The 25349-nt window shown below is 41.9% G+C and overlaps 1 protein-coding gene across 1 annotated transcript in view; it reads left to right on the forward strand.

The window, feature by feature from the left end:
• LOC128850303 (transcription factor RFX3-like) overlaps window positions 1–25349 on the forward strand; it is a 116604-nt gene that overhangs the window by 12160 nt on the left and 79095 nt on the right. Inside the window, exon 3 of the mRNA XM_054053340.1 lies at window positions 14574–14829. Coding sequence (XP_053909315.1) covers window positions 14574–14829 — 256 coding nt within the window. The remainder of the gene's footprint in view (window positions 1–14573; window positions 14830–25349) is intronic.

Raw genomic sequence — 25349 nt, forward strand, 5'->3', positions numbered from 1 at the left:
AAAAAGCCAAAATGTATGGTTGTCTGGGAAAAAGAACTTTGATCATAAAATCATAAAATGGTTTGGGTTGGAAGGGACCTTAAAGATTAAGTAGGGAAGTAGAGTTAGAAAACAGGAACTGAATGTGAAAAGCTATGACTTTTGTCCAAGACTTCTTTAATATGTGTAACTTAGCTTTATTTAAAAAAAAAATATTTGTTCCAGTTGGAAGGGACCTACGATGATCATCTAGTCCAACTGCCTGACCATTTCAGGGCTGACCAAAAGCATTGTCCAAATACCTCTTAAACACTGACAGGTTTGAGGCATTGACCACCACTCTAGGAAGCCTGTTCCGGTGATTGATCACAACCACACACCCCACCCCCCCACCAAAGAAATGTTTCCTAATATCTAGTCTGAACCTCCCCTGATGCAGCTTTGAACTATTCCCACTCATCCTGTCACAGGATATCAGGGAGACGAGATCAGCACCTCCCTCTCCACTTCTCCTCCATTCCACTGTCACTGTTTTAGGTCCTCTGGGTGACATCTGATGTTCTTTTTCAGCATAATTTGGCTTTACAGTTGTTTCAAAATCAACACTATTAAAAATGAGAATGACTTGTTAAATTATCTAAGTCTTTTTCTGTGCTAGTAAATCACTTATCTAAAATAAAATTTCTAGCATTTTGTTAAGTTTAGTTTTAAAATTTGAGGTGATTAATTTTTCTGCATTTCTTGGCAATGCTGTTTAACTGCTTCATGTTTCACTAATAATTTTTCCTGGTATACAGACTCGGTTTTAATGTCTCATATTTCCATTCATATCACTTCTACTTATATTATAATGCATCTCAGAATAAATTTGGTGTTTTATTTTTAACTCCCCCTCAAAAAAAAAACCCAACAAACCCCCCAAAAATTTCAGCAAAACATTTAAGCATTGGGTACTTAATATGAATTTAAATGCTTAACTTTGTGTACTCGCTCAAAGTACATCCCTACTAAGTTAAGAATTGGCTGAAATCACAGAATGGTTGTGGTTGGAAGGGACCTCTGGAGGTCATCTTGTCCAACCTCCTGCTCAAGGAGGGCCACCTAGAGGCGGTTGCTGTCAGCCCGTTTCTCTGTCTTGTCGAGGTCCCTCTGGACGGCAGCACAACCCTGTGATGTCTCTTGCCCGCTCTTCCCAGTTTTGTGCCATCAGCCAACTTTCTCTGCCCCATCATTCAGATCACTAATGAAGACGTTGGACCCAGTACTGAGCCCTGGGGTACACTGCTGTTTACTGGCCTCCAACTAGACTTTGTGTAAAGCCAATACAGGTCTTCTTCAGGCAACTGGAATAAGCCTCATGTTCACAGGCTCTGGTTCTCATAAGAGACTTGAACAATCCCAATATCTGCTAGAGGGTCAACACAGCAGGGGAAAAGCAACCTGGGAGGACAGTTAAGCAGTGCAACTGATCGCCTGGAGAGGTTTGTGTAGTTTCTGCCCTTAGATGTATTCAAGACTCGACTGGGTAAAGCCCTGAACAAACTGGTCTGAATGCAGCATTGACCGACCGTGCTTTAAGCAGGAGGTTGGACTAGAAACCTCCTGAGGGCTCTTCTAACCTGAATTATTCTTTGATTCTATATTATGTAGCAATTATTTAGTTTCTGATTTTACAAACAGAACTGACCACTTCACCTAAGACCCTTTCAAGAAACTTATGATCAGCAGTGAAGACTCTTTTTGGCATTCCTGCAGATGCATCGGTAATTGCAACAGTTGTTTCCTATCTCCTGAAAACTTCCATCATGAATTTCCCACCTCCAATTTTTGCCTAAGTACTTTTGCTTTCAAAGAGCAAAGCCCTGCAGGAAATGGCAATTATTGCAATGCTGCAGTTTCCTCAAGTAAGCTTGAAGTACCCTGAACCATTGCCAACATGCTGTTTATTTTAGTTCTGAAGAACAAAATGGATGTGCAGTGTTCAAAGACAGTATCAATAAGCAATACAGAAGAATGCGTTTAACTAACAGAAGGTAGAATTGCTCTTACTGCTGTGAAATCTTGGTGGTGGAGAATGAATGCTGCTTCAGGAAAGAAGAAGGAAAAACTAGGAAAGGGGAATCATATTATCTTTAAGTGGGTTTTTTTTTTTTTTTCCACTACATCTAGGAAGAAACAGTCCAAGTAAAGACTGGATTTTGTTTATGAGGCAAAACACCATGTTTGGTAGAGTAGTAAGGGTTACTGGAAGTCACCTCATATGAGAAATGCCCTTTTTCAACTTCAGTAATTGATGAATCCCGTAATTAAGAATTTCTGCTAGCAAAGTTAGCCAATTAGTTTTAAAAGAAATAAATATTTTATTTTTCACAGCTTAGAATCATGGAATCATAGAATCATAGAATAGTTAGGGTTGGAAGGGACCTTAAAGATCGTCTAGTTCCAACCCCTCTGCCATGGGCAGGGACATCCCGCTAAATCATGCTGCCCAATGCCCCATCCAACCTGGCCTTGAACACCTCCAGGGATGGGGCATCCACAACCTCCCTGGGCAACCTGTTCCAGTGTCTCACCACTCTCATAGTGAAGAAATTCTTCCTAATTTCCAGTCTAAATCTGCCCCTCTCCAGTTTATACGTGTTCCCCCCGGTCCTATCCCCACAAGCCTTTATGAATAGCCCCTTTCCAGCTTTCCTGTAGGCCCCCTTCAGGTACTGGAAGGCTCCAGCCCTGCGATCATCTTCATAGCCCTCCTCTGGACCCGTTCCAACAGCTCCATATCCTTCCTACGCTGAGGATTCCAGAACTGGACACAATATTCCAGATGAGGTCTCACAAGAGAGGAACAGAAGGGCAGAATCACTTCCCTCGACCTGCTGGCCACGCTTCTTTTGATGCAGCCCAGGATACGGTTGGCCTTCTGGACTGCGAGCGCACATTGCCAGCTCATGTTGAGCTTCTCATTGACCAGCACCCCCAAGTCCTTCTCCACAGGGCTGCTCTCAAGCACGTCATCCCCTATTGTGTACTGAAAACGGGGATTGCCCCGACCCAGGTGCAGGACCTTACACTTGGCCTTGCTGAACCTCATGAGGTTCTCAGAGGCCCACTTCTCCAGCCTGTCCAGGTCCCTCTGGATGACATCCCGTCCTTCCGGTGTGCCAACTACACCACTCAGCTTGGTGTCTTCCGCAAACTTGCTGAGGGTGCACTCAATCTCGCTGTCAACACCCCCAAGTCCCCCAAATTTTGTAGTGATAACTAGCTTATGTGGATACTCATCTGAAATTTATTTTGGATTTATAAAACTTCTGTATTAGCTCTATGGAATAGGTGTTTTTTGTCTTTTGGGTTTTGAGCTTTTTCTCTTGAGGTTACCAGGTAAAGAACAAACGCTCTTTTGCACTGTCAGTTATCTAACCCACTTATGCTTCTACATAAACATTTTTTGTATGCACTTACTGATTAACTAAGCATTCACTCATGTTAATTTATTACCTGCAGAATAAGAAAACGTCAAAGTATAAGGAATACTGTAAATAATGTGTCAGCGATATTTAAGGAAAACATTTTTTTTCTCCACAAATGCTATGTAAAACACCTAACATCTTCAAGTTTATCTGGCTGTCATCAAAATTGACAAAAAACTCTTCCAGAGAATCTTAAGAATAATCTGGTGCAAAATAAATGGCCTAAGTTCAGACTGATAGTTTGTACAGTGTTACTAAACACACGGTAAATAACGTGGCAAAAAAAGTTACAAAGAGAACATTTATTTTTGGATAAGCATTCAAAAAGCTTGGGTTCTCATCTGAAATCTCTTTCCTACACAAATCTCACAAATGACAAGATTTGTAGTCTTTCTGGTACTTGTCATTAATGAAATTGAGAAATACAATGTGAAAAATGTGTTAAAGATAACTTCTCTGCCTGGAATAGGAACTCCCAAAGAAGTTTGTTACTGTCCATCCTGTCACTTGTGAAGAGACAAAAAGGCCATCCTCAGGGGAAAGGATCTATTGCCAGAGTGTTTGACTTCTTTTTAAACAAAGAAATTCGGCTTTTTCTTACACTGCTGCATAAGATTTCATTCTTTTTGTGGGCACTACAAAGTTTTCACAGAAATTTCAACTGACCAAATTTTACTTAGAGCTTGTTTTTCAAAATGGCTTTCCTCAGTGTGATTTTATTTTATGATAATATTTATTAGGAATTTATGTGACAGAGGAGGTTTCGGGGCTTATCCTCCACCCTCCCAAAATACTGAAAATCAGGAAAAGAAAAAAAGATGAAACTCATAAAAATAGAAGTATCAGTTTGCATCCTTAATAAATTAAACACGTTTTCCCTTTTTTTTTGGCCAGCTGCTGTTGGCACCTTTCCAATTATCCAGAAAAAAGGAAACCTGCCTATGATGGGGCATTTATACAAAGCAGTACTTGCAAATATTTTCCTGAGTTGCTTCTTACAGCATAGCTAACAGAGGCAGCCAACAGATGCAGCACTTTGCTCAGAAGGGGGCCAGAAACTTTGCAGAGAACAGCATCCATGTCCTGAGTTAATGTGTCACAGGGCACCACCTCCAGCCATCGGAGCAACTATCTCTATAATGTCAGAGGACTCAATCCAGACTGAACTCCTGAAGGAGGATGCAGCTCTTGGAGTGCAGTGAGTGCCTGGGGTCTCTCACTGAGGCTGGGGCAGAAGGAGACAGTTTCCTTGCCTGCAGAAAGTGTGCAGTGGTACAGGATCTGTGTTGCCAATGAGAGAGATGAGATCCACCTGACCAAGTGGGGCAAAAGCATCTTTACCAACAGGCTGGCCAACCTGTTGAGGAGAACTTTAAACTAGAAATGACAGGGGAGGGAGATGACGACCCATAATTTGGTCCACAGAAAGGATATAAAACTTAGTATTTGTGAGTATTATACTGGATTGTAAATAGGAAATTTCTGTTTAATTTTTAACACAACATACACAGCATGCAATAAATATTTTAGGAAGGAATTTAAACTACGGGCATCACTTCCAGGAAGATCAACCTCAACTTTGCAACTGATAAGATGTTTAACCAGGGTGGAAACCCAGACACCAAACTGGGAGGGATGCGGGAATTCAAAGAACTATACAAATGGATGAAGGGACTTGCAGGGGGAAGGGGAAGCAGGTAGAAACAAAGAAGGGTAAAATGGGCCAGTCACGGGTAAAACTGGGCTGGTCAATACGCTTGTCTGGCTGAGCCCTGCAGTCTGTCCAGTTTTCTTCTATTTTCTTTTGAAATAGTTTCTTAACTATCACTCTGCTTAATCTCGCTCTCTGTCCGCTGTGTCTGTGTCCTGCAAAGAACAGGTGTCAGCTGTGAGTGAGGCCTGTATATGTGTGAGCGAAATTTGGTGCCCAGCTACTGGAGTCAGACTGCGGGGTGTAGACACCCTGGGGCCTCTAATGTCAGCTGCGGGAGTGAGTGAGGGTCCTAGCATCAGTAGTTGGAGGGGCCATAGCTCTCTGGATCATCATCATAGAATCATTATATGGTTTTGGTTGGAAGGGACCTTTAAAGGCCCAACTCCCCTGCCATGGGCAGGGATGCCTTTCACTAGATCCAGCTGCTCAAGGCTCCATCCAACCTGGCCTTCAACACTTCCAGGGAGGGGGCATCCACAACTTCCCTGGGCAACCCGTTCCAGTGCCTTACCACTCTCATCATAAAGAATTTCTTCCTAATGTCTAGTCTAAATCTCCCCCTCTCCAATTTAAAGCCATTCTCCCTCATCCTGTCACTGCATGCCTTTGTAAACAGTCCCTCCCCAGCTTTCTTGCAGGCCCCCTTCAGGTACTGGAAGGTCGCTATAAGGTCTCCTCATAGCCTTCTTTTCTCCAGGCTGAACAAGCCCAACTCTCTCAGCCTGTCCTTGTATAGGAGGTGCTCCATTCTTCTGATCACCTTGTAGCCCTCCTCTGGACCCCTTCCAACAGTTCCGTATCCTTCTTACATTGAGGATTCCAGAACTGGACACATTATTCCAGATGAGGTCTCACAAGAGAGGAATAGAGGGGCAAAATCACTTCCCTCGACTTGCTGGCCATGCTTCTTTTGATGCAGCCCAGGATATGGTTGGCCTTCTGGGCTGCGAGTGCACGTTGCCAGCTCATGTCGAGCTTCTCATCAACCAGCACCCCCAAGTCCTTCACGGCAGTTCAACCAGAAAGGTGCATGAGAAGGCTGTGTCCTGCTCAGCTCACCTGCAGGCTTAGGCTGCAACCTCAACAGTCACCCCAACTAACTGGTGGCTGTGCAGCAGCTTGGGGTCTCCAGGGAGTTAGAAAGCAGTGAGTTGGGATCATCGGAAGCATGGTGGCAGAGACCTGTCAAGGGCTGTGCTCTGCAGCAGCCGGGAACCATCTACCCAGCCAGGCTTTCCCGGGATGAGTGGAGGCAGCCACCCAGATGGAGCTTCCTATCACAGAAGCTGCTGTCCAGGTGGAGGGCTGTAAAGACTCCACCCCACACTCCTGAGTGGAGGAGGGTGCAAGCTCCACCTGTGCAGGGTGTGCTCTGGTGGAGTCACTCTGGCAGTGGGTGGCGGAGCTGCAGGAGGAAGTCAGCAAGTTATGCTGTATTAGGGAGGAGGGACAAGAAATAGGGCATCATTTGAGGTGTTGCAGGAAGAAATATTAAGTCTCCATGGCATTGACCTCCAAGGACTCCTAAGGCAAAGAGCTTTAGCAGCAAACAGACAGCACCTTGGAGAAGGAGGCACCATGGTCTCTGTTGACTCATGGCAACAGGATATCACTTCCCCCCCCACTTCCTCATATGTACCAATCAGCAACAGATACAAAGTCTTGGCAGTGGATGAAGCCAATGAGCAAGACTCGTGGGGAGCAATCACACCAGCTGCACACACGAAAAGCCGCAAGAGGAAGTGGCAAGTGCTAGTAGTGGGCGACTCTGCTGAGAGGCAGTGAGTCATCCATCTGCTGGCCTGATATATAGTCAAGGTAAGTTTGCTGCTTGCCAGGAGCCAAGATTCAGGATGTCCCAGAGACACTGCCACAACTGGCTAAAAGCGTAGACTACTATCCATGTGGGCACCAATGACATGGTAAAGCATAGACTGAGCAAGATCGAGCAGGACTTCAGAGCCCTGGGGCTCAAGTGAAGGGAACAGGGGCCCAAGTGACCTTGTCCTCTGTCTTGCGAATCAGGGATAGGGGTGCAGGCAGAAGTTGATGCATCATGCAGATGGCTACAAATTCTGTCGGAAAGATAGGAACGGAAGAAGAGGCGGTGGAGTTGCACTTTATGTAAAAGAGAATTTTGGGTGTATGGAGATGAACAATGTAGACCACAAAAGTTCTGTCATCAAACGCCTTTGGATCAAGATTAGAGGTATCATCACCGAGGGGGATCTTATGTTAGGTATCTCTTACCGACCTCCTAAGCAAGATGACGAGGCTGACAAAACATTACTTACTGCTCAAGGAAGTCTCAGGCCAACAGAACCTGTTCCTCATGGGTGACTTCAATTACCCAGATATTTGTTGGGAAAACACAGTGGTGCACAAGTTGTCCATCAGGTTCCTGGAATGCATTGAAGACCGCTTCCTTCATCCTGGAGATGCTGACTAGGAATAGTGACGTGGACAGGCTAGAGAGTTCAGCGGAGGAACCTAATGAAGTTCAACAGAGGCAAGTGCAGAGTCCTCCACCTTGGGAGGAATAACCCCATGCACCAGTACAGGTTAGGGGTTGACCTGCTGGAAAGCAGCTCTGCAGAGAAGGACCTGGGAGTCCTGGTGGACAACAAGTTAAACATGAACCAGCAATGTACCCTTGTGGACAAGGAGGCCAAGAGTATCCTGGGGTGCATTAAGAAGAGTGTGGCCAGCAGGTCAAGGGAGGTTCTCCTCCCCCTCTACTCTGCCCTGTTGAGGCTGCATCTGGAGTTCTGTGTCCAATTCTGGGCTTCTCAGCTCAAGAAAGACAAGGAACTACTGGAGAGAGTCCAGCAGAGGGCCACAAAGATGATTAGGGGACTGGAGCATCTCTCTTATGAGGAAAAGCTGAGAGATTTGGGTCTGTTTCACTTGGAAAAGAGAAGACTGAGGGGAGATCTTATCCTCTTATCCACGCTTATAAATATCTAAAGGGTGGGTGTTGAGAGAATGGGGCCAAATTCTTATCAGTGGTGCCCAGCAACAGGACAAGGGGCAATGGGTGCAAACAGCAAGTCTCACCTCAGCATGAGGAAAAATTTCTTTACTTTGAGGGTGACAGAACACTGGAACAGGCTGCCCAGAGAGGTTGTGGAGTATCCTTCTCTGTAGATATTCAAAACCCGCCTGGACACGTTCCTGTGCAACCTGCTCTAGGTGAGCCTGCTTTAGCAGGGAAGTTGGACTAGATGATCGCCAGAGGTCCCTTCCAACACCTACCATTCTGTGATTGCTAGATTTACTGCTTGCAACCTGAGAAGATTTACTTTACAAGATAACTACCAGTGGTAGCCTTGGATACAGAACCCACAACATTGTGGAGTTTAAGATCCTGCCAAGCATGCTGAAGACCAGTAGTAGGACAAAGACCCACCCTGGATTTTAGAAGTGCCAACATAAAGATGCTCAGAGCCCAGCTGCGAGGGATTCCATGGGAGGCATCCATGGAGGGCAAAGGCACTTCTGATTGCTGGAAGTTATTCAAGAACAGCCTCCTGGAAGCACAAGAACAGTCCATTTCCTACAAAGGGAAAGGAAGAAGGCTGAGCAAGAAAACACCCTGGCTTAACAAAGAGCTTTTAGGTATACTTAAAAGCAAAAAGTAAGCATACCAGCTATGAAAAGACATCCAAATAGCTGTTGAGGACTACAAAAACCTTGCTAGGTCATGCAAATATGCAGTCAGGAAGGCGAAGACTCAGCTAGAACTTAAATGGGCCAGAGAACAAGAAAGGGATCTTCAGATACATGAGCAGTAAGCAGAAGAACAGGGAAGACATAGACCCATTCATTACTAAACAGAGTAGGGAAACTAGTCACTAATAATGCTGACAAGGCAGAGGTTCTCAGTACCTTCTTTACCTCTGTCTTTACCAGAGTAGCTGGACCATAGATCACAGGATCAAGTAGCTACAACAACACATGTCAACATTCCTCCAGTAGTGGTGGAAGGGCTGGTCTACAGCCTTTTGCAAGGGCTCAACCCACATAAATCTATGGGCCCAGATGGAATCCACCCCAAGGTGTTAGGAAAAGTGATTGACATTGTTGCAAGGCCATTGTCTATAAGCTTTGAAAAGTTGTGGAGATCGGGGGATGTCCCTGATGACTGGAAGAGGGCAAACATCATACCCATCTACAAGAAGGGCCCAAAAGAGGACCCAGGAAACTATCGACCCATTAGTCTTGTTTCAGCCCCTGGGAAAGTAATGGAACAAGTCCTCCTGGAAACTATCACAAACCTAATGAAGCAGATGATTGGGAAAAGCCAACACAGATTTACCAAAGGCAAATCATGCCAGACTAACCTGATCACCTTCAACAACAAAGTAACACTTCCTGTTGAAGTGGGGATAGCGGTGGATGTTGTTTACCTGGACTTCAGCAAAGTGTTCAAACACTGTTTCCCACAGCGTTCTCCTGGACAAACTGGCATGATACAGACTGGATGGGTGGTCTGTGAGATGGGTAGGAAATTGGCTAACAGGCTGCCCTCAGAGGGTGGTGATCAATGGTTTTTACTCAAGCTGGCAGCCTGTCACAAGTGGGGTCCTCCAGGGATCGAAACTGGGCCCCACACTGTTCAACATATTCATAAATGATCTGAACAATAGGATTGACAACACTCTCAACCAAGTTTGCCTATGACCCCAAACTGAGTGATGAGGTAAACATGTCAGAAAGGAGAGCTATCTTACAGAGAGACCTGGACAGACAGTAACACAGAATCAACAGAATGGTTTGGTTTGGAAGGGACCCTTAAAGGTCATCTAGTCAAGCCCCCCTGCAGTGATCAGGGACATCTTCAACTAGATGAGGTTGCTCAGAGCCCCATCCAACCTGACCTTGAATACTTACAGGGATGGGGCATCTATCATCTCTCTGGGCAACCTGTTCCAGTATTTTACCATATGCATTGTAAAAATTTTCTTCCTTATACCTAGTCTAAAACTACCCTCTTTTAGTTTAAAACCATTGCCCTTTGTTCTATCACTACAGGTCCTTTTTAATAGTCTGTCATCATCTTTCTTAGAAGCCCCCTTAAATTACTGTAAGGCCTCAATAAGGTCTCCCCAGAGCCTTCCCTTAAACAGGCTGAACAGCCTCAACTCTCTCAACCTTCCCTCGTAGGAGAGGTGTTGCATCCCTCTGATCATTTTTGCCCATGTCTTTCTTGTTCTGGGACCCCAGAGCTAGATGCAGTACTCCAGGTGGGGTCTTACAAGAGCATAGTAGAGGGTGAGAATCACCTCCCTCACCCTGCTGGCAATGCTTCTTCTGATGCACCTCTGGATACGTTTGACCTTCTGGGCTGCAAGTGTACGTTGCCAGCTCATGTCCAGTTTTTCATCCACCAGTATCCCCAAGTCCTTCTCCCCAGGGCTGCTCTCAATTCCTTCATCCTCCAGCCTGTATTGATGCCAGGGGTTACCCCAACTCATGTGCAGGACCTGGCACTTGGCCTTGTTGAACTTCATGAGGGTCCCATGGGCCCACTTTTCAAGCCTGTCCAGGTCCCTCTGGATGACATCCTATCCCTCAGGCGTGTCAACTGCTGCACTTGGCTTGGTGTCATCTTTAAATTTGCTGGGGGTGCACTCAATCCCACTGCCTGTGTCATTGATGAAGATATTAAAAAGCATTGGTCCCAGTACAGACACCACTTGTCACCGGTCTCCATCTGGACATTGAGCCATTGACCACTACTCTCTGAATGCAACCATCCAACCAATTCCTCATCCACTGAACAGTCCACTCATCTAATCCATAGTTCTCCAGTTTAGAGAGAACAATGTTGTGGGGGACCGTGTCAAAGGACTTACAGACATCCAAGTAGATCATATCCGTAGCACTTCCCTTGTCCACCAATGCAGTCACTCCATCATAGAAGGCCACTAGATTAGTCAGGGAAGACTTGCCCTTGGTGAAGTCATGTTGGCTGTCTCTAAACACCTCCCTATCTTCCATATGCCTCAACATATCTTCCAGGAGGATCTGCTCCATGATCTTCCCAGGCACAGAGGTGAGGCTGACAGGTCAGTAGTTCCCAGGCTCTGCCTTTTTACCCTTTTTAAAAATGGACGCAATGTTTCCCTTCTTCCATCACCAGGGACTTCTCCTGACTGCCATGACTTGGCAACTACATCAGCCAATTCCCTCAGGACCCTGGGATGCATCTTGTCAAGTCCCATAGACTTATGTATGTTCAGGTTCCTCAGTTGGTATTGAACCTGATTTTCTCTTGTACTAGAATAGATTTTAGTCCCCCAGTCTCTGCCTCGAGGTCCATCCACTCCAGAGGTGTGGGAAGAGAAATTGCCGGTTTGAAATTTGAAAGGTGTACAAATTCCTACACTTGTGATGACATAACCAAAGAGCCCGGTATAGACTAGGAACTGTGTGGCCAGGGAGCAGCCTCACTGAAAGGGACCTGAGGGTCCTGGTGGATAACAAGCTGAACATGAGTCAGCAGTGCACCACTGCAGCAACAAATGCAAATCAGATCCTGGGCTGCATCCACGGGAGCATTACTACTAGAGACAAAGACATGATCATCTCACTCAGCTCTTGTCAAGCTGCACCTGGAGTATTTTGTCCAGTTCTGGTCTCCACAATTCAAGAAAGACACATAGAGGCTAGAAAGAGTCCAAAGGAAGGTCACAAAACTGATCAAAGGGCTGGAGAAACTGCCCTATGAGGAAAGACTGAAGGATTTAGTTCTTTTATCCCTGGAGAAAAGAAGGCTTAGGGGGAACTTCATCACAGTATTCTAGTACTTAAAGGGCAGCTACAAAGAGGACAGAGGCTCCCTCTTCACAAGGAAGAAGACTAAGTGCAATGGGTAAAAGTTACACTGGGAAAAGTTTTATCTCAACATAAGAAAGAAATTTTTTACAGTGAGAACAATCAATCACTAAAGCAACCTCTCCAGGGACATGGTAAAATCCTAATTGCTGGAGTTTTTCAAGATGTGATTGGACAGGATGCTAGATAATCTTATCTATGCTCCCTTTCCCACACAAGGTTGGACTAGGTGATCTTTTGAGGTCCCTTCTAACCTAGACTGTTCTATGATTCTATAATTCTCTGCTTGCCTTTCTACTCATTCTGTGCTTGCCTTTCTACTCATTGGACTGGACTATTCCTGTTTTCTGAGGAGGCTGTCCTCAAAGATCAGCTAGCTCTCCTGGGATCCTTTTCCCTACAGAGAAGTTTCCCATATGATCCTGCCAAACAAGGCCCTGTACATACCAGAATCTGCTCTTCTCAAGCCCAGGGTTGTAATCATACTGTTTTAATTTTCAAAAGTTACACCATTTCAATTTTCCATTAAACAAATTAGCAAAGCTTTGATTAGTTAAGATTTTATGCAGGAAATTTGAAATCTTGTTAGCTGTTAGCCTATTGGTGAAAGAGAGAAATGAACTGAAGAAATGAGGACATTCTCTAGGATTTGTGTCAATCTTTTGGGCTTCTAAGATACACCTCTTGGACTCCGCCTCTTCAAGTGAGATTTGTCTTGCAGACATCATTTGTACCATTTCCTTTGGTCAGGGCTATTTTTACTGTTAACAATGGTCTCATGCCTTTATTCTTTCCCTTATCTTACTAATATCTAGTTTTTTCTTTGCCCTTTGGGAGGAAATTTCAGCGTTCCACACCCCTGGCATACACTTGTTGAACTATTTCTCCTGTTTCTATCATCTGGTACCTCATCCTCAAGTACCCTCTGTTAAATAGGACTGCTTGTTAAATTGCCTAGTTCTAAGAAAGGTAGAACATCTGGTCTAGTAGCAGATGCTTGACTTGCCATCCATTGGAGGCATTCAGTGATGCCTCACTGCAATAAAATCAGCCAGGTATATCCAAGGAGATTTATCCAAACAATCTTGCCTGCACGCATGTTATTGCAATGTAAAAGATGGATTGATTCTAGCTCTGAAAAGAAAGTGCTACTAGATGACCATAAAGGTTCTGGAGCCTTTCTGCTCCCTCCCCTCCTTTTTTAAAAAAAATGTTTTGTTTTATTAGACTGTACTGAAGTCCCTCTAGATTAACTGTGAATTTCTCACAGTTGCTCTTAAAACTTTTGAAATATCAAGAATAAAACAAAAAAATTAAAATCATCTTAAGTAACTGCGAAAACAAGTAATATAGTACGTAACTTGAAAAACTTTGAGGATATTAAAATTAAATTTTAGAGCTTTTTGCTGCCTCTGAAGAACAAGGAGAATCCATGTTGGATGTAGTTAATACCATAGAAATTCTGACTTGATTGTTATTATGGGTTCAAAATGTTGGTACCAGTTGATTTTAAGAAGTATTATAGGTTTTTATGATTAAATGTCAAAATTATCATCTGAATAAATAAACTAATTTTTATCATTTGATTATTTTATTGTAAAACATGCCATGGTATAAAGCTTGTCTGTCTTGAAACATTGGCTAAAATTTATTAATTACTGCAAAATCCCAATTCGTCATTTTAGAAAATCTAATGAGTACTTTTTACTTGTGTATTTTGAGCTATATCAATTTGAAAGTCCAAGTTATTACACAGGCTCAAATATCCACTATGTTCAATAGCTAATAAAGGCTTATAAACTGTTAAAGGGTAATGATCCAAGTCATTACAAACATAAGGTGAAGAATAACATAAGGTTCAAAGTTTAACATTAACTGTTTAATGAGGCCCAAATGTTTAATGGTTGGAACGAACTGAGTTAAATTACTGCTATTCCTTTCAATTTTTTAATCCTTTCACAAACTGTAATTCTGTTTTAGCGTTATTACTTTTTCATCATAACACTGTACATATTGTCGTCCAATTTAAAATTTCACTCTGCTGAAGTAACTGCATGCCTTAAAATGCAAATGGGCTCAGATTTTCAAGCTTCAAAACAGAGAGTTTCAACATTTATAGGACTCATATATAGGACCATCTTGGCTGATTTCTTTTTATGTTTATAGTTCTGTAACATACACAGTATACAAAATATCCAAATAAAAATCCAGCTTTGACTGTAGGATTTAAAAAGTTCCAACAGTTTTATAAATTACTATATCATGTATTAGTACTTGAATGAGATCTTCCTCTCATCTCTTCAATTCTTGTCATAATTTTCTCTACCTCTCTTCAGATGGGACTGAAACCATTGTGAAGTTTAGTGATTGCTTATTTTAAGAGTGAGTCCAAGTTAATTACTCAGTACTTATATGACATAATGAAATGTTATTTTGTGCGGAGGCAGGGGTTGTTTGCCAATCCTTTTTATTTTGTTTATAGCAACTGTGCACTATTTTCTACAATGATGTTTCCTTCACTTAAACAATCCAAATTAACTGTTACTTTTTTTTGTTTTCTTTTCTTGAAGTCGAACAACTTATCCTTACACAGAAACCCAGATGTATAGCCAAAACACTGGGGGAAATTACTTCGATACTCAAGGAAGTTCTGCACAGGCAACAACAGTGGTCTCCTCTCATAGTATGGTGGGCACTGGAGGGATTCAGATGGGTGTTGCAGGAGGACAGCTCATTAGCAGTTCAGGAGGGACCTATCTGATTGGCAATTCAATGGAAAATTCTGGTCATTCAGTGACTCATACAACGCGGGCTTCCCCAGCTACAGTAAGTACTTCAGAACTATGTTAAATCTTTGGGAATAGTTTCTTAGTCACTATGATGTTTCTGTGTGCTGACATGTTTCTGTAGCAAAAAGCATATTATGTTGGCAGAATCAGTAATACATGGCTTTGCATTGCAAATATTTACATTTAGTTTAACTTAGTGCATGTGAATAGTATTAAGTGAGTGCTGTTGTGGTCCTCAGCCGGCAACTAAGCATCATGCAGCCGTTGGCTCACTCCTGCCCTGGTGGGAAGGGGGAGAGAATCGGAAGGGCAAAAGTAAGAAAACTTGTGGATTGAGATAAAAACAGTTTGATGGTGATGATAACAATAATATTAATATTGTAAGGAAAAAGAAACAAATAACAACAAGAGAGAAAAATAAAACCCAAGAAAGACAAATGATGCAAATGAAAAACAACCGCTCACCACCAGTTGACTGATGCCCAGCCAGTCCCCAAGCAGTACTCCCCCTACCCCACCAACCTCCCCCTCTAGTTTTATTGCTGAGCATGATGTCATATGGCATGGAATATCCCTTTGGTCAGTTGAGGTCAGCTATCTCAACTGTGTCCCCTCCCAACTTCCTGCACACCCCGAGCCTACTCACTGGCAGGGTGATGTGAAGAGCAGAGAAGGCCTTGACTTTGTGTCAGCACTGCTCAGCAGTAACTAAAACATCCCTGTGTTACCAACACTGTTTCCAGCACAAATCCAAAACATAGTACCATATGGGCTACTGTGAAGAAAATTAACTCTATCCCAGCCAAACCCAGCACAGTGCACTAGGAATGCTCACATGCATAAGAATGTGGCTGAGACTGAAAATTTGTAGCACTGGGGACTGAAATAGCTTCTTTAAACACTTCCTCTTTCTTTCTGGAAAAGAAATATTACTAAGACTATTCATATCTAATATATAATTTGAAATAAATAGCCTATCATAGAGATGTTTGACTTAATTTATGGTTTGACTCCGTATTATTTTTGGATTTGTAGCTTATTTCAAGACATTAGTTACTTGTTCAGAATACTGAGAATATATTATCTTAGTTCATTGTCATTACTTATTTATGGTAGTTCTCGATTCCTTTTCAAGATCAGCTTATTGTGGAAATGTCTTAGGGGATGAAAAAATGCCTTCTGTTACAGCCATGACAGTTAATGCTAGAAAAACCTAACCATGAAAACAAACATGTTCCTTTCCCTGAAGGATTTCCAGGGTTGTAAATGGATTTGTGCTTATTCTAGCTTTGCTGATAGCCTTAATGAACACTTAGCAAACCTTTGATGATGTTCTGACCTGGTTTTAGAGATATGGAAATAATATGCAAGAGAACTTGTGACACTTGTGGTAACAAGACTTGAAAATTGTCATGATAGCGAGATATAGGACAACTAAATGGCATTTATTTTTTAACAAGTTTTGTTAGTTGGGTGGTTTTTTTTTGTTAAAAAGGCTACTAAAATTGAATTTTCTTTTTGGAAGCCAGTGTGATGAGTAAAAACTCATCAGAAAAATAACTAATAGCAAAAGCAGCAGTTCATCTTATTTCTTGATTTTGTATAATCAGGTAAAAAAATGATTTCGTAGAACATGATTACAAAGTGCAAGCAGAATGAGAGTGGCTTCATCTAAGCAAAAGCAATGAATCTTCTGAAGTGATGCAAATTTGAAAAGAAGTGTTTCTTTAAAATATTTAAATGATCAAAAGTTTCATGTGTCATGTTAGTTATTATGAATTGTTTCATATTTGAATAAAAAAAGTCCCGTTAGACATTATAAATTTTCTTCTCCATTGAATCAGAACATCATCTGCAGATGACAACTTTTTGTTGTCAAGCAAAATATCAAGTGATCAGTTTAGTATCATAAATTGGTAATAGAATTCATTAAGTGGAAACAATTCATTTAGTGTAGGATCAAAGAGTAGATGACATGCAGTCAGCAAACACAAGCAAATTTCAAGCAATTCAGGAAGAGTAGTAGACTTTGAAATTAGCTATCCTAGAATCATTTGAATGATATCAAAACTCCATATCAAGTTTTGCAAATTAAAAGATGATTAATTTTTTTCTGCCCAAATTAGAAGCCAGATTTTAATTTTCCAAAATTAAATATTTTGATGTTTGCAAGGAATTTTATCTTAATACATAGTCTGAAATTCGAGTAATTACTAACTTGTACCTTACCATAACACATAAGTAAAGTCCCTTCTGTGCTCATTCTAAAAATAATGTCTTACACAAACAAAATTTAAGGTACCTATCTTTCACTAACTGCACTTGCTTCATGTGTAAAAGAAAATCTATTAATTAGAATGTTTTGAATTATTTTTACTTTACCATACTAAGTTTTTAAGGAACACAGATAAAAATTAAATTACAATTCCAAAATTGTGTTTCTACTGTTAGATTTCCTTCCATTTTAAGATATCATATATAGTGTATAATAACATACATGAGGCTTTAGAATACATTAAAGTGCATTTCTCGTTGATAAGTTATTAAGCAGGAAAGTACAAATTTACTTTCATTATTTTTATTTTATAGACTCATAGAATGGTTTGGGTCGGAATAGACCTTGAAAGATCATCTAGTCCAACACTCTTGCCACGAGCAGGGACATCTCTCACTAGATCAGGTTTCTCAAGACCACATCAGACCTGACCTTGAATGCTTCCAGTGGTGGGATATCCCAAATTTCTCTGGTCAACCTCTTCCAGTGTCTCACCACCCTCAGCATAAAAAATTCCTTCCTAATGTCTACCCTCCTTCAGTTTAAAACCGCTGCCCCTTGTCCTGTCCCTACAGGCCCTGGTAAAAAGTCTCTCTCCATCTTTCTTAGAAGTCCCCTTTATATATTGAAGGGCCACAATAAGTTCTCCCCGGAGCCTTCTCTTCTCCAAGCTGAACAACCCCAACTCTCTCAGCCTCCTCATAAGAGACATGCTCCAGCCCTTTGATCATTCTTGTGACCCTCCTCTGGACCCACTCTAACAGGCCAATGCCTTTCTTGTGCTGGCAACTCCAGAGTTGGGAGCAGTACTCTAGGTGGGGTCTCACCAGAGCAGAGGGGCAGAATCACATCCCTCGACCTGCTGGCCATGCTTCCTTTGATGCAGCCCAGGATACGGTTGGTTTTCTGGACTGCAAGCGCACATTGCTGGCTCATGTCCAATTTTTCATCCACCAGTATCCCCAAGTCCTTCTCTACATGGCTGCTTTCAATCCCTTCATCCCCCAGGCTTTATGGATACCAGGGATTGCCCCGACCCATGTGCAGGACCTGGCACTTGGCCTTGTTGATGTTCATGAATTTCCCATAGGCCTGCTCCTCAAGCCTGTCCAGGTCCCTCTGGATGACATCCCACCCCTCAGGCATGTCAACTGCATCACTCAGCTTGGTGTCATCTGCAAATTTGCTGAGAGTGCACTCGATCTCACTGTCTATGTTGTTGATGAAGATATTAAACAATATTGCTCTCAGTACGGACCTCTGAGGGACCTCATTATGGGCTTCCACTTGGACATTGAGCCGCTGACCAACTCTTAGGCCTTATAGAAGTCCCAGTAGATGACATCTGTAGCTCTTCCCTTGTCCACCGATGCACTCACTCCATCTTAGGAGGCCACTAGATTAGTCAGGGAAGACTTGCCCTTGGTGAAGCCATGTTGGCTGTCTCTAATCATTTCCCTGTCATCCATATACCTCAACATATTCTCCAGGAGAATCTATCTGTTCCATGATCAGTACTTCCCAGGGTCCTTCTTTTTGCCATTTTTAAAAATGGGTGCAATGTTACCCTTTTTCCAGTCATCAGGGACTTCACCTGACTGCTACGACTTCTCCAATATCAATGAGTGTGTCTTGGCAACTACATCAGCCAATTCCCTCAGGACCCTGGGACACATCTCGTTGGGTCCCATAGACTTGTGCATTCTCAGGTTCCTCAGGTGGTGCTTGAGTGCTATCATGAAGCACATGCAAGAGAACCGGGTGATCAGGCCCAGTCAACATGAGTTTACAAAAGGCAGATCTTGCCAAACTAACCTGATCACCTTCTATGACAAAATCACTCGACTACTGGATGGGGGAAAGGCTGTGGATGTAGTCTTCTTGGACTTCAGTAAAGCCTTTGACACAGTTTCTCACAGTATTCTGCTTCAGAAACTGTCAGCCTCTGGCCTGGACAGGCGCACACTCTCCTGGGTTGAAAACTGTTTGGATGGCCGGGCCCAGAGAGTGGTGGTCAATGGAGTTAACTCCAGCTGGAGGCCAGTTACAAGTGGGGTTCCTCAGGGCTCGGTACTGGGTCCAGCTCTGTTCAACGTCTTTATCAATGACCTGGATGAAGGCATTGAGTGCACCCTTAGCAAGTTTGCAGATGACACTAAGCTGGGTGGAAGTGTGGATCTGCTGGAGGGTAGGGAGGCTCTGCAAAGGGATCTGAACAGGCTGGACTGCTGGGCCAAGGCCAATGGCATGAGGTTCAACAAGGCCAAATGCCGGGTCCTGCACTTGGGGCACAACAACCCTATGCAGTGCTACAGACTAGGGGAAGAGTGGCTGGAGAGCTGCACAGAGGAGAAGGACCTGGGGGTAATAGTTGACAGCCGACTGAACATGAGCCAGCAGCGTGCCCAGGTGGCCAAGAAGGCCAATGGCATCTCGGCTTGCATCAGAAGCAGCGTGGCCAGCAGGTCCAGGGAGGTGATTCTCCCTCTGTACTCGACACTGGTGAGATCGCACCTCGAGTACTGTGTTTTCTTCTGGACCCTCACCACAAGAAGGATGTTGAGGCTCTGGAGCGTGTCCAGAGAAGAGCAACAAAGCTGGTGAGGGGGCTGGAGAACAAGTCTTACGAGGAGCGGCTGAGAGAGCTGGGATTGTTTAGCCTGGAGAAGAGGAGGCTGAGGGGAGACCTTATTACTCTCTACAACTACCTGAAAGGAGGTTGTGGAGAGGAGGGAGCTGGCCTCTTCTCCCAAGTGACAGGGGACAGGACAAGGGGGAATGGCCTGAAGTTCTGCCAAGAGAGGTTCAGTCTGGATATCAGAAAAAAATTCTTCACAGAAAGAGTCATCAGGCACTGGAACAGGCTACCCAGGGAGGTGGTCGAGTCGCCTTCCCTGGAGGTGTTTTAAGGAACGGGTGGATGAAGTGCTTAGGGACATGGTTTAAGGGAGTGTTAGGAATGGTTGGACTCGATGATCCAGTCGGTCCCTTCCAACCTAGTGATTCTATGATTCTATGAACCTGATCTTGTCCTATTATGGGAGAGACTTCTTTCCTCTAGTCTTTGACTTGAGATTCAAGGTCTTGAGAGATTTGGGAAGAGACATTTTCATTGAAAACTGAGGCAAAGAAAATGTTGAGTACCTAAGACTTTTCCATATTGATTGTCACCATTTCTCCTGACCTGTTTATCGGAGCAGAGGAGGGGATACATTTTCTTTAATCTTTCTTTTCTGGCCAACGTACCTTAAGAAGCCCTTATTTTTCTTTGCACTCTTTTGCCAAACTGAGTTCCAGCTATGCCTTGGCTTTCCTGATTCCATCCCTACACCTCTGAGAAGTGTCCTTCTATTCTTCCCAGGATACATGCCCCTGGTTCCACTGCCCGTGCGTTTCCTTCTTGCACTTTCGTTTGACCAGGACGTCCTTATTCAGCCATACTGGTTTCCTGTCTTCCTTGCCCCATTTCTTACATCTGAGCATTGATAGCTCATGTGCACTAAGAAAGATGTCCTTAAAGAGCTACCAGCTCTGTTCAGCTCCTTTATCCCCGAGGTCAGTTTCCCGGGGGGTCCTATCCACTAATTCCTAATGAACAGAAAGTTTGCTCTCTTAAAATTCAGAGTCCTGACTCTAATTTTCTCCTGGCCTATATCCCTCAAGACTGTGAATTCTACCAGGGCATGATGACTGCAGTCCTAGCTGCCACCAATCCCGAGATCTCTAATCAGTTCTTGACTTCTCTAATTAATTTTAGGCTGTCAATATATAGGGCTCAAACTGTAGAAGCAAGAGTCCATTGAAACTAAAGCAGTTCAGCTTAAGCTGTGATGTCATATATATACTCAGTTGTAAATTTACTAGAAGGTATAAATAAACCAGGAAAACTAGAGCAACACAGCAGTTCAGTTTTAGTTTGCTTTGTACCTGATATAGCTAGAGCTCATTTCATTTTTAATCCTTACCCTACCTGCACCACCATAATATTTTTTGTACTTTATATAAAAAATTTAAGAGGTCACAACAATATTTAGCCAGGCCTACTTTCTAATAATATACTCAGCAAATGTATCAGATCTTTTGAATTAATTTTGCATAATTTTCACATGGAGACAAATGAACTGGGCATGGGCTTATTATAATCTCTGACACTTATGTAGCTACAGCAGACTAATTAGAAAATTATGTGCCCATGTGTTCATCACACATTGTGTCTGCCTCTCCTTCCTCCTCATGCTCTTCCTCTGCTCCAGCATGGGGTTCCACCCACAGGAGACAGTCCTTCACAAACTTCTCCAACACAGGTCCTTCGCACAGGCTGCAGTTCTTCAAGAAGTGCTCCAACATGGGTCTTTTCCATGGAATGCAGTTCTTAAGGAACAGACTGTTCCAGCGTGGGTCTCCTACAAGGTCACAGGTCCTTCCAGAAAACCTGCTCCTGTGTGGGCTCCTCTCCATGGTGGCAGGAATCTGTTCCAACGGGCTGCACTGTGGATATACGCTCCAATGTGGTTCTCCATGGGCTGCAAGGGGGAACAACCTACTTCACCGTGGTCTTTACCACAGGCTATAAGGGAATCTCTGCTCTGGCACTTGGAGCACCTCCTCCTGTCTTTCATTACTGACCTTAGTATCTGCAGGATTGTTTCTCTCGTGTATTCTCACTCCTCTCTCCCAGCTGCTGTTGTGTGGCATTTTTTACCCCTTCTTAAATGTGTTTTCACATAGATGCTACCAGTGTTGTGGATTGACTCAGCTTTGGTCAGCAGCGGGCCCATTTTGGGGCTGTCTGGAACTGGCTCTGTCTGATATGAGGGCAGTTTCTGGTGTCTCCTCTCAGAAGCCATCCCTGCACTCCTGATGTCTACCAAAACCTTGCCATGTAAACCCAATACACTCTTATGAAAATTCTGATGCAATTGATTTAATCATTTTCAGTAGAGAAATATAACAGAAATCAAGTTAAAATGTTGGAATTAAAATATATTTGAGTGTATTGTTCTTATTGTTAAAAATTGGCCAAAGGAACACACTGACTTTTTGTTTCTGAAGTATTCAAAATTTGATATTTGAGATGCCTCTAAATCCCTGAAGTTAATTTCTGCCTGTTACTTTTCTTTTTTTATGTGAAAATGTGTAAGGTAGGTCAAACATGACTAGCCACTAACTGCTATCCAACTAACTGCAGTCCAATTCTCAGTGGCATGGTGTTAGCACATTTCTAGAAGAGTGGATTACTGTGTGTCTAATTAATTTTTTCTAAAACTGGCAGTTCAACTCTTGCCAACTCTGTCTTGTCATTTTTTAAAATTATTTTTTAAAAAATAATTATCTGAGCTTTCTGTTTTGTTTCTCAATACTAATGAGATGGGACTAACTCTTGTGGAAGTGTATGGCTTTTGCTATGTGTTTTTGAAGGAGTTCAATGGAGTATGCTTGTTCTAGAAATACTAAGTAAGCCTGAAAAGGTTTTGGGGAGATTTTTGAGTCTGTACCATATCTGGCAGATCAGCAACAGGGCAACTCAGTAGTTTAGAATCTCAAGTGTATGAGAAGTGTGAGGTATACAAACTCCTGATTGATTTATAAAAGGAGGTTGAATCCAAGAGAAAGAGTGGAACTGATAATTTGACCAGCCATTTGAAACATCCAGCAAGGAAGAATAAAATGGACAGTGAATTGTCATTTGAGAACTTAGGGAGGAGGAAGTAATCTGGTATGAACTCCAAACACCAAACATTTTGAATTTTTACCAATTCATGGATGTTACATATGCTTCTGCTCCATATGTTGGCCCCATATATTGTTTTCTGATCATGGGAAAGATTTTCATTCATCAGTCAATACGCATATTCTATGTACATACAGACAGATAACTGTGATGTGTTTATTTTATAATGAAATGTAGTGGATGTTCATAGCATCTGAAATATCCTCACATTGACATCAGAAAACAATCAAAATAATTCGGGCCCCCGTTCATTTCTCCCAGCTTTACTATCTGATTAGGAACAGAAAAGAAGTCCTCAGCCTAGTTAAACATTCCAGCTGGGAAACATGTGAATTTTGGAGGCTATTATTTTCTTGAACTTGTCTGTCTCCTCCTTAATTATTATAAATATATCAGTTGCAATATTTTGTTTTGGAAGGTAAACAGAAATAAAACATTATGAAAAGTGATACAGTAGCAGAGATCATAACTATGTCTAACTCTGTGGATCCCCATAAATGTCAATATTTTCATTAGATGACTGGTGTTCCTACTGAAGTGGCCAGCACTGTTCCAGTAATTATTTTCGCTATGTTCTCCTTTGAATATGAACTATCTCCTGCTGTTTGTACATCTAGTCCAACACAAACACTTCTAAAGCTTTTCTGAGTCCTTTTAAAAATTGGTATATATAAAATATCAGACATATTTTGCATTTTTAATGATTTTTTTGTGTATATGTACAAAATTTCTTTTTTTCCCCCAAACCTTAAAACAGTTGCTTTTTTTCTTCTGTCTTTGAATTGCTTTTTCTTTCTCTTGAGTAAAATTCTATAAAACCCACAAGTAGCTGCAAGTTTTCAAAATTAGCAAGACAAATGATTCACTGTCTGGAAAATCTGACTTCAAGTTAAGCCTATTTTATTTATATGCTAGAGAAGGTTAAGAGATGCTTTGTTTATGGTTAGGTGCCTGCATGGGAGAAAGTTTTCTAATAGTGAAGAGATATTCAGTAGTAGGTAAAGCTCAAAATGCAACTCATCAAAATTTAGACAAGGAATAATGCACAAAATGTTTAATAATGAATATAATTACTATTGAAACAGGTTATACTAGAATATGGTGAATACTTTTCATTTTAAATATAGATTAGATGTCTTTCTGAAAGACCTACTCTAGTTCAATAAGACTTCATAAGATTGATGAAATAATGCTGAATTTTAGCAGTAATGAACACTTCTTGACCTACATTATTAAATAAGAAAATCTGATCATAATATTCATTAAAATCTCTGATTTAAAATCTATGGATTTGTGGCCACGAATATATTGACTTCAGCGGCAATATTGGTTAACATATATCCACATATATTCCCCATTGCCTTGTTCCCTCAACTGCTGGTAGTGCTATGCTGTTACCAAAGCAGGGAAGTGTTTATATATATATAAAACATTAATTTACAGTGTTAAAGGATTGGTTCCTTGAACTGGCCACCAAAACTTGTCTCAGTGAATTGAGAGGGTAGTACTTCAGTCCTGTATTACTGCTATAGACAAGATATTGTCAAACAGTGGAGTAAGGTTCAGAATTATGATTCATATTATGCATCATGTTATAATATGTTAAGATTGGGAGAGTCTATGATTGCAGTATATAGTAAGTTGATCTTATAATGATGAAATCTTAACCTTTTAATATTTAGCATACTGTATCCTTTTAAATTTGACCTTTTCTGTCTGATTGAATAGTTCAACCTAATAGCATTTTCCACTGAAGCAAGAAAAAAAATCTGTATTTAAATATTACTTTTGTAATGCTAAAGTATATTTTTTTGCTTTTGTGTTTTTTTCCATTTAATGTGGTTAATTGTGTGCCTTTTTTACTGTACATCCCATTGTTACTATTACTTTCAATGTTTTTGCTATTCTAGCTCTGCAGCTAAACTACAGTTAGTTTGTAATTTTATTTTTAATGCTGTCATTATAGAATTAATCAAGAGATACATTAGTATGGGGGAAGAATGGGAATGGATATGGTTATCTTTACACATTTTTATTAGGAGTAATACTGCTGTAATTAATGGTATATAATACTTTCTATTTAAAAGTATTTTTAAGAACCCATCTGATGAGTTTTTTTCATTTTTTAAGGATGGACCTTGCTGTCTGTGTAAGCCTCAATTTTCATTTAATTTGAGAGCTCTGGATATTCAAAGAATGCTCTGACAGGCTGTAGGGGTGATAACCTGTCCAATGAAACTAATGGCAGAAAACTTACTGAGTGACTGAGATTTTGCTCCATGGTTGCAGAGAGCAGAAATTTTGTTTCTAATTCACATTCAAAGTGTGCACAGGTCTCTCTCAAATACTGGGAGGAAGAAACATTGAGGCCTTTCTTAGGATTTTATTATGTAATTTTTTTCTTTTATTGAAAACATTGATAGTTCAGTAATTTTTACTGTTTGTAATGTAGCTTACTGGTAAATCCACTTCTCTTATTTCATGAGCAGGGAGGAAAACAAATTGAACTTTGAAAGTGGGATCCTGCAGTATATATGCAAGCAAAATGCCT

The sequence above is a fragment of the Cuculus canorus genome, chromosome W (assembly GCF_017976375.1).
Source record: "Cuculus canorus isolate bCucCan1 chromosome W, bCucCan1.pri, whole genome shotgun sequence".
Taxonomy (NCBI): Eukaryota; Metazoa; Chordata; class Aves; order Cuculiformes; family Cuculidae; genus Cuculus; species Cuculus canorus.